At 47.9% G+C, this 10,561-nt stretch overlaps 1 protein-coding gene across 1 annotated transcript; it reads right to left on the reverse strand.

Moving 5' to 3' along the window:
• Window positions 1-378: 378 nt before the first annotated feature.
• Window positions 379-5,066, reverse strand: LGALS2 (galectin 2). Its single transcript, XM_066358345.1, has 4 exons — window positions 4,911-5,066; window positions 2,103-2,185; window positions 868-1,027; window positions 379-700 (listed from the first exon to the last, which is right to left on the reverse strand). The coding sequence occupies exons 1-4, from the start codon at window positions 4,914-4,916 to the stop codon at window positions 554-556; spliced, it is 396 nt and encodes a 131-aa protein (XP_066214442.1). The 5' UTR covers window positions 4,917-5,066; the 3' UTR covers window positions 379-553.
• Between the last annotated feature and the right edge of the window lie 5,495 nt (window positions 5,067-10,561).

The raw sequence follows: 10,561 nt of genomic DNA on the forward strand, positions 1-10,561 counted from the left end.
TGGGTTTGGAAGCCAAAGACCCCCCAGGGCCCCCAGTGAATGGAGGGGCCAAGACAGTAATGAGTAACCAGGCTGGAATGAAAGTTCCGAGATAAGAGGCCCAGGTGGGAGCCCTTATCTGCAGTTCCGGGAACAGCCCCTGGCCCAGGTGCCTAGAGCCAGTACCTGCCTCTAAGCCCGCAGGGCAGCTTGGCAATTGCTCTGGTGATAAGGGGACAAGGCGGGCGGGAGTGGGCACTTAGAGGTGTTTGGAAGTGTGTCCCAATCCCGACTTGGCAGTCGTATGATCTTGTACCTCAGTTTCCTCTGTATCATCAGGATACTGGGAACGTTAAAATGCATGGGGAACACTAACCACAGTTTTTGACACAGACTAGATAAAGGTGAATTCTTAAGCTTGTTCTTAGTCATGGGGGAGGAAAATGGGGTCAGCGGGGCAGAGACTGCAGGTGGGGAGCCAGGACCCAGCAGCTGCTGATCCCATGCGATTGGGTAGAAGCTCAGGATAGGGGGTCAGTGTCAGGGTCCGTCTCTCCGGAAGGGTGCTGCCCACTCAGTCAAGCTTGAAGGAGGAGAGGTTGAACCCGCCCAGCACGCTCATGTAGCTCAGGTGGCTGTAGCCCAGCCTGTTGGGAAAGGTCAACTGGTGCCCGTCTGGCAGCTTCACCTTGAATTCGTCTCTCTCAAAGGTCACGGTGAACTGCAATGGGAGGGAGGGTGTCAGAAAGGCAGGCAGCACCCTGGAAGTGGGCCAAGGCAGTGCCTGGTGGCTCAAACAGTGCCAGCACACGTCTAGCACGGGGTTCCCTACCACCTGGGCTTTTCCTTTGTTTATGGTCCTTGGACCCTTTTCCCCTTTGACCTCACCTTGACCTCAGACCCTGGGCTGAAGCAGATATGGCCTTCCCGTTGCTCCTTCCCCCAGTTGTTGCCATCCCGTGAGTTGCAGACAATGGTGGATTCACCAAAGCGTGGGTTGAAATGCAGGGCCAGCTTTTCTGCCCCCTGGCCCAGATTGATCGCAAAGCTGCAGGGGGAGGGGTCACAGGTGAGGATTAGGAGCTAGCTCTGGGTAAGACAGGTTGAGGTCTGTGCCGTAAAGCAAGGGAGGTGACAACGTGGTCAGACGTGGCACTGGAGTACCACCTTGCCTTAGAAGCACAGGACTAAGGCTCTCTACAGGAGGGTAACAGCTTCAGGAATTGGGAGTGTTTAACCTGGAGAGAATTGCTGTCCTTAGCTATCTGAAGATTTATTAAGTTTGGCCATAAACTGTTGTCAACCTAAGGTGGGGATCTCCCTATCATTAGAAGTATGCAATCAGGGGTTGTGTGACTTCTTGGTAGGATCACTATAGGAGCCTGGGTTAGACCTTCAGAGTTCCCTGAGAGTGGGACATTGTGGATCATGGGGTGCCTTCATAGGGAGGTATCAGACCAGAGGTATCCTGCTTTTCTGCAACCTTGAGGTACCCAAGCAGGAAAAAGAGTGAGTTTTCTCTTGGCTTTTATTCCATGCATCTGCCTGTCTCCTCCCCAACCAAAAGGTGATGGAAGTCAGTTTCAAGAAATGCTGACGTTGTTCTCACATAAGAGCCTAGTGCTGAGCAGTAACCGGCCAGGTGGAGGTGTCCGTTTCTAACGAAGAGGATGCAAACGAGACTCTTGGCGCCCCCTGGTGGCTGCCTCTCGTTTAAAGAGTGAAAGGGGGGCCTTCTACCCTTCAGCTGGGTAAAGAGGGTGGTGTGTCCCTGGGTGCTTGGGCTTTTTGTAGAGGCACCTGACCAACCTGGCACTGGGCAGAGCTCCAGGGACTTCTCCACGTGTACCTTTCAGTATCTGTTGAAGCCAAGGAATATAACATACGGCATCATCAGCTGTGAAATTCTCAGAGCCCTCACACCTAGCCTCAGGTATGAGCAGGAGAGGAGCCAGTAGGGGTGTGGGAGTGAGCAAGGATGTAGAAAAGGCCCGCTTGGCCTGAAGTCACTCATCTCTGACCATCTCACTGGGATGCCCCACCTGCCCCCACCTTCCTGGTCTGCTCCAGGTCTGTGGCCAGTCCTCTTCTCTCCCCCACTCCCCGCCTTCCCCTTTACTCACCCATCAGCATCATTGGCGATCTTGCCCTTGATCTTTAGGGTTGTCCCCAACTTCATGTCCATGTTCAGAATCTCAACTTGCCCCTGCACCAACAGAGAAACAGTCCACACACAGGTGCCCAGATACTTTTTTTTTTTTTTTTTTTTTTTTTTTTCTGAAGCTGGAAACAGGGAGAGACAGTCAGACAGACTCCCGCATGCGCCCGACCGGGATCCACCCGGCACGCCCACCATGGGGCGATGCTCTGCCCACCCGGGGGCGATGCTCTGCCCATCCTGGGCGTTGCCATGTTGCGACCAGAGCCACTCTAGCGCCTGAGGCAGAGGCCACAGAGCCATCCCCAGCGCCCGGGCCATCTTTGCTCCAATGGAGCCTCGGCTGCTGGAGGGGAAGAGAGAGACAGAGAGGAAAGCGCGGCGGAGGTGTGGAGAAGCAAATGGGCGCTTCTCCTGTGTGCCCTGGCCGGGAATCGAACCCGGGTCCTCCGCACGCTAGGCCGACGCTCTACCGCTGAGCCAGCCGGCCAGGGCCTGGTGCCCAGATACTTTTCATGAACATTATCCCATCGTGATCTGACCATGGGCCTCCCTCTCCCCCTGCCCACATGAGGCTGCAGAGCTGAGAATGGTAAGAGCTGGACTGCTCTAATCAAAGCTTCCCAGGGTCCTCCTATTGCCCATTTTGCTTTGCTCTCATCCATCACAGTCTGATTAGAAAAACAGCTGGATCTGAAGCTATGAAGCTGAGCTGAGGGAACCTCAGTTTGCCCATCCACAAAATGGGTACAGTTGTCCCTGCTGACCTTACAGTTCCCAAATGTGTTCAAGTCATAAGGGCATGCTGCCCTTAGCAGAATCCCCAAAATGAGGATATATTTGGTTCCTGCACAAATGTGGAGTCAATTTACTGACAGAAAATGACTGTATCAGAAGCATGCAGGTCTTGCCTGACCTGTGGTGGTACAGTAGATAAAGTGTTGACCTGGAATGCTGAGGTTGCTGGTTCAAAACCCTGGGCTTGCTCAGTCAAGGCACATATGGGAAGCAGCTACTACGAGTTGATGCTACCCACTACTCCCCCCTGCCCTTCTTTCTCTCTGTCTCTCCTCTATCTAAAAATAAAATAAAGAAGTATACAGATCTTGGTTCATCCAAAACTTGGAATCTATAAAACTCCAGAAGTCACATGTCTAAAATATCCTTCAAAACCCTCTCCAAACCTCACTTTCCTCCCCTATAAAATGAACTGATTTGATTTATTCATTGAAAACCGGTTGCCGAGTGCCCGCTGTGCAACAGTGCAGTTGGAGGCCCTGTGATCACTAACACTCACCTTCAGGCTGACTGAGAGAATTCAGGATTGTGTTTGTGAACACCCCTGCATAGGTACAGCCTGGCACAGACTAAGGCAAATTGAGGGGCAACCATCATTATGGTTGCAAACTGTTATCCAGGGTCAGTAGTACAGCTGGACAAATAGGAATGCCTGTGGGAATGTACAGGGCCAGCATCCCTGTTTCCATGCAACAAAGTCTGAGCTGCGGAGAGAAAGCGAGAGGCAAGGCTGGGGTGGGGTGGGGGCAGGTGTCAGAGGTCCAGGTCTAGTGCCTGCTTTGCCCCTAAATGACTGAGTGCCTTGGGGCCAGCTTTGCCCCTTTCTGGTCCTCAGTAGCCCCATCTGTAATATAATTAGAGACTTGGTCTCTGGAGGAGGAAAGAAAGGGGACAGGTCGGACGACCAGGAGAAGGAGAGAGTTGGGAAAGCGGAAAGTATCCGGGCCCAAAGTCCCTCCCCGAGGGCTGAGGGGGTAGACAGCACCATCCCTTCCCCGCTGGCTCCGTGCTGGCACTCACGCTCTGCATCCCACCTGTACTGGCTTGCGCTGTGTCTCCCAAATAACCAGGTTAACCTGGATCCTGTGAATATAACCTACTGTATCTGGAAACTGGGTCTTTGCAGATGTAATCAAGTTAAGATCAGTTCCTATTGGTTTAGGATGGGCCCTAAATCCAATATAACTGGTGTCCTTATGAGAAGGAGGAAATTTAGCCCCAGAAACAGACACTCAGAGGAGAAGGGCCATGTGAAAACAAAGGCAGAGACTAAGAGCTGCAGCCACAAACCAAGGAAGGCACCGATTGCTGGCCGCAGCCAGCAGCTGGGAGAGATGAGAAAGCATCCTCCCCTAGAGTCTTCAGACAGAGCAAAACCCTGCCAACACCTCGCTTTCAGACCCCTAACCTCCCAAACTGTAAGAGAATAAATTTGTTATGGCAGCCACAGGAAACACACACCATCTAATTCTCAGAAGAGTTGGTCTGTAATTCAATTCCCCAAATGCAGGATACTGCAGCTCAGAGAGGGGCGGTGACTCATCCAAGGCCACACACCAAGCTATGGCAGAGCCAGGTTTGAAATCAAAGAGCCAGGGACCTCAAAGAGCATCCACTCAACCCCCTACAATTTACAGATGACCTCGGACAATTTCATCTCCGGGCCTCAGTTTCTTCATTTTTATAATGCTCGGTAAATGTTAGCAGTTATTATTATTGCCGCTATTAATGTTACTGATGAGCGAACTGTGGCCAGAGAGGCGAAGAGACAGGCTCAGCACAGTGGTGGAGGAAGCCAAAAACTTGGATGCTAAAGGGCTGTGGAGACCTTCTGTCCAACTTCCTCACTATCCAGATGGGGAAACTGAGGCCTGGAGAGGGGCAGTGATACTTGATCCCTAGCAACCCCATTCCCATTCAGGCAAAGATGCAGATGGAGACAGGAGGTGGGTGGCGGGGAAGCCAGCATCCTCACCGACATGGCGGAAGCTCCCAGAGGCAGCTCTCGGTGACTGCTGGAGGCCTGGGCTCAGCCTCTCACCTCCTGGTTCAGCTTATATCCCAGAATATTATATATTAACTCCCCAAGGCCATAAATGGGGACTTTGGTCCCTTTGTCCCAGGTACCCAGAACAAACAGACAGAAGGCTCCTCACCCAGCACACACACACCCCCCTCCACCCAGCCCAGAGTATCCTCCAGGCTCCCTCCAGCCCCGCCTCCCGCTTCTCCCAGGAGCCCAAGGGCACAGGGACAGGGCTGGACTTGGGCATCAGGAGCCCAGCACAAATGCCATGTGAGCTTGGCGGGCCACCCAGCATGGCCGAGCCCTGCTTCCTCATCCTTAAACAGTGACTCACTTTGTAAAGCACCTCTTAGCTTCTGGTTTCCATGATGTTGAGATTCACTTTAAAAGTCTCTTGTTCTGTTTTCACCCCTTACCTCATGACTTTTCTGATTGTACATGGATGTTTTAAAAGCAATACATGGCGGATTCAAAGAAAACATCTATAAGTGTCTACAGCAAAGTGTTAAAAGCAGAGAAGGAAGTGAGAGGGCTAAGGTTGGGGGTTGCAGGGGATATAAATGCTTTGCTCTTTATTTCTATTACTTATGGAATTGATATGCTCACCACAGGCAATGAGAGCTATTAATTAAGGAGAAAAAGTATCTCTCACCACCCCACCACCAGAGGAAACCTGGTTACTCTCTTGGTACATTTCCTTCCATTGGCGGTTTCCCACGGATTTATACCCCCTCTGTCTCTACACCTGATGAATCGACTTCATTCAGTAAACGTTAAAGCCTACAAATCTGTATTTCAGAGATATATTTTAAAGGCAGTGAAATACTCCACCTTCCAATGACTGAATTTATTCAACCAGTTTCCTTCTGTTGAATACTTGCATTAATTCTAAATGTTTGCTATTAAAAATACTGCTGCATTAAATCTACTTGCACATAAAGGTTGACTGCATCATGACAACTTATTTAGGGTGAATTCTCAGAGTAGAATTTTTCTAGAGCCCCGGTTTGGCGAGCCAGAGCCCTTTCCATTAGAGTTGGTGTTGGCCTCTAGGCAGGCTGCTGGGAGGCTGGCCCGGCTGAGGGCCCTCCAGGGCCCAGGAGCCGAGAGGTGGCTTGCTGCCCGGTGCTCGAATAGGACAGCACCTGCAGTCCCCTGCCCGTGCCAAGAGAAGCGTGATTTCCTCATTTTATCCACAAGGAAATGAATTCCTTTTCTGCCTTCCTCCCAGGGCCATGGTAAAGCAAGATAAGGGGTAAATGCTTTATACATGGAAACCCTCCAATCAACAGAACTACACCTTGTAAAGGTGGTATTTTTCTGAGTATAAGAGTAATTCTAGGTCACTGGAGAAGGTTTTGGAAAGTGCACAAAGTAAAAAAAAACATAAAAGTTCACTTGTTTTACAAAAAAGTGTTTAAAGACAAAGGACACGTTGTGCACTTTTCTGTGTTTATGTTTTGCAATGAAAGGTTTTAAGAAAGAAAGAGAGGGAGAAAGAAAATCATCTCTCCTTGCACCTCCAACTTTATTCTCTTTTTATTTTATTTTATTTATTTATATTTTTTACAGAGACAGTGAGTCAGAGAGAGGGATAGACAGGGACAGACAGACAGGAACGGAGAGAGATAAGAAGCATCAATCATTAGTTTTTCATTGCGCATTGCAACACCTTAGTTGTTTATTGATTGCTCTCTCACATGTGCCTTGACCGCGGGCCTCCAGCAGACCGAGTAACCCCTTGCTGGAGCCAGCGACCTTGGGTTCAAGCTGGTGAGCTTTTGCTCAAACCAGATGAGCCCGCACTCAAGCTGGCGACCTCTGGGTCTCGAACCTGGGTCTTGTGCATCCCAGTCCGACGCTCTATCCACTGCGCCACCACCTGGTCAGGTCAACTTTATTCTCTTAATAACGCCTACCTTCTGAACTCTACAAAGTACTTTCCAGCCATCATCACAATAAGTCCAACAAATTCTCAAGTTGATCTTTATTATTACTTCATTTTTAAATATGAACAAAGGTTCCTAGGATGTATACAACTAGTAAGTAGCATAACTGGCCTCGTCTATCAACCCACTGCTCAGGTGACTGTCAAGGCATGACTGCCCTCGCTTAGGGAAAGGAATTTTTGACCTCCGGGAGTATGACCTTAAACCAGTGGCCCCCAACCCCCGGGCCGCGGACCGGTACCAGTCCGTGGGCCATTCAGTACCGGTCCGCAGAGAAAGAATAAATAACTTACATTATATCCATTTTATTTATATTTAAGTCTGAACAATGTTTTATTTTTTAAAAATGACCAGATTCCCTCTGTTACATCCGTCTAAGACTCACTCTTGACGCTTGTCTTGTAAGTTCGACAATTATATTTAAAAAGACCACAGTTTTTACGCCGGTCGCATAATTTTATTTTGTGCATTTATCCGTCCCACCCTAAAGGCCGGTCTGTGAAAATATTTTCTGACATTAAACCGGTCTGTGACCCAAAAAAGGTTGGGGACCACTGCCTTAAACCCTTTGGATAGTGGCAGCCTCTGAGATGGCCCCTGGTAGTCACACTCTTGTATGACTGGCTCCCCTTGCACGTGGCTGAACCCAGTGACTCTATACTAGTAGACTACTAGAATATGGTAGGATATCACTTCTAAGATTAGGTTACAAAAAGAAAGATCACAAAAAGATGATGAGCTCTCTCTCTCTCCCCCAACCCTATCAGATTCCTCCCTCCACCCCCCATTCTACCACAGCTCTGGAGGACGTAAGCAAGCCATGTTATGGGTAGTCCTGTGGAGGAGTCTATTTGCCAAGGAGTGGATGTCTCCAGCCAATTGCCAATGAAGACCTGAGGCCTGCCAACAGCCATGTGAGAAAACTTGGCGATGGATCTCCTGCACTTAAGCCTTAGGATAGCTGGTAGAGCCAACACTATGACTGCAGCCTTATGGAGACGCTTAGCCAGAAGGCACCCAGCTAAGTCCCATCTGGGTTCCTAACTCACAGAACAGTTTCTTATTTTAAGTCTCTAAGTTCTGGTTGATTTGTTATACAGCAACAGATAATTAATATGCTTTCCCAAGCAATTGTTATAGGAAGCTTGGTGAGAAATGATATTCATGAAGGCCTCTTAACTGAAGAATTTGCAGTCTGTGCATGTGTTTAGACATTATACTTTATTGATTTTTTTTTTTTTTGCATTTTTCCGAAGTGAGAAGCCTGGGGGCAGGGGGAGGCAGACAGACAGACTCCCGCATGCTCCCGACCAGGATCCACCTGGCATGTCCACCAGGGGGCGATGCTCGGCCCATCTGGGGCATTGTTCCACGGCAATCGGAGCCATTCTAGCGCTTGAGGTGGAGGCCATGGAGCCATCCTCAGTGCCCAGGCCAACTTTGCTCCAATTGAGCCTTGGCTGTGGGATGGGAAGAGAGAGATAGAAAGAAAGGAGAGGAGGAAGGGTGGAGAAGCAGATGGGTGCTTCTCTTGTGTGCCCTGGCCAGGAATCAAAACTTTATTGATCTTTTAAAAGAATCAGCCATTGGTTTTATTTCCTTCCTTTATGCTAGTTAACTTTTTCTTTTAGTTTTTCTTTTATTTTATTGCTCTTTTCCTAGCTTTTCAAGCTGAATGGTTAGTTCATTAATTTTTCATCTCCCCTTTTTACTAATAAATGCATTTTAAGGCTATAAATTTTCCTCTGACTACCACTTTGGCCACTTCTGATTGGTTTTAGAATGTTCTATTCAGTATTCCAAATGTTACCCTTGAATCAAGCCAGATGATCAGAAAGTTGTTCTCAGCATATAGTAAGTGCTTAATAAATAATTACTGACTGACTTACTGATAGCAATAATAATAATAATCTTTAGGGGAAGAGTTAGAAGGTGAAACATCAATAATACACCAAGTGGCTAAGCTAATGATGCAATGAAAATATAAATGAACAATTACAGAACTATCAAAAATCACATTGTTTGGAGACTATGTATGGCCATGTTTCCTTGCTTGTTGCACCGTGTTAAGTGAATAAAGCAGCTACATAAGCAGGTTCCCAGGACTTTGTGATGGGCACTCACTGATTGTACCTGAGGCCACCAGGCTGCATGAAGAGGCAATGCTGAGGAGCGGCCATAACAAAGCTTCTGGGTGTTGAGAAGGACATCACCTAGCTGACCACACAGGTTCTCCCTCAGGTAACACAAACACATATAACTTTATTCAAATGCATGGGATTGCCTGACCAGGTAGTGGCGCAGTGGATAGAGCGTTGGACTGGGATGCGTTAGACCCAGGTTCGAGACCCTGAGGTCACCAACTTGAGCGCAGGCTCATCTGGTTTGAGCAAAAGTCCACCAGCTTGAACCCAGGGTCGCTGGCTCCAGCAAGGGGTTACTCGGTCTGCTGAAGGCCCGCGGTCAAGGCACATATGAGAAAGCTATCAATGAACAACTAAGGTGTTGCAACGCGCAATGAAAAACTAATGATTGATGCTTCTCATCTCTCTCCGTTCCTGTCTGTCTGTCCCTGTCTATCCCTCTCTCTGACTCTCTGTCTCTGTAAAAAATAAATAAAATAAAATAAAAAAAAACAAAAACAAAACAAACAAATGCATGGGATTGATGGCCACCATAGAAGAAAGTATAAAATACAGGCAGGCCTTAAAGAGACCAAGTCTAGCAGGGGGAAGACAAGCTTGGGCACAGGAAACAACAAGAAAACAATTCATTGCACTGCAGTGGAAGCCTTCAGAACATCCCAGACTCTCAGGGCAGGAAGGCGCCCTTGAATGTCATTTAGAGGATGATATAGGACTGGAATCTTTGTTCCACTACTTACTAGCTACATGACCTCAGGCCCACTTAGTTAATCTGAGTTCAGTCTCCTCCTCTGTAAACTAAGAACAATAGTTGTTGTAAAGATTAAGGAAGATAAAGCCTGGTGTTTTGTTAATAGTTAACAGATATTTGTTATCATTATCAGAGCCCCATGTCCCACCTGTGTTGGCTGTAAGGGAGGCAGCTCACCCCCACCTGGTGCCATATCTGAGTGCTCAGGCCTGTAGGAAGGTTCTTTTCACAACCTCTCAGGGCCCCATTATGACTTTTCTGTGCCTGAGGTATTTCTGCACTCATGGGCCCCTCATACATTAAAAAAATAATTATATGGCCCTGACTAGGTGTCTCAATCAATAGAGTGTCATCCAGCATGCCAAGGTCTCAGGTTTAATCCCCGATCAAGGCATATATGAGAAGCAACCAATGAATGCACAACTAATGCTTCTCTCTCTCTCTCTCTCTCTCTCTCTCTCTCTCTCTCTCCCCCCTTCTCTTTTTCTCTCTCAAATCAGTGAAAAAATTAAAAAATATATTTATATATTATGTATACACATATATAAACATACACACATATATAATTGTATTTTACAACTGCATTGAATGAATCAATGTTACATATTAAAATATTTTCTTCAACCTAAAAGTTCATTTTCTTCTTCTGATTTTACAAAACATTAAAGCATTTTGGTGGCCCCTGAAGTGAGGTATTGTGCCTGCTGTGCCTAATGGAGATGTCAGCCCGTGGCTTTTGGTACCTGCTGCCCAGTG

This window comes from Saccopteryx leptura, chromosome 1 (genome assembly GCF_036850995.1).
Source record: "Saccopteryx leptura isolate mSacLep1 chromosome 1, mSacLep1_pri_phased_curated, whole genome shotgun sequence".
Lineage (NCBI taxonomy): Eukaryota > Metazoa > Chordata > Mammalia > Chiroptera > Emballonuridae > Saccopteryx > Saccopteryx leptura.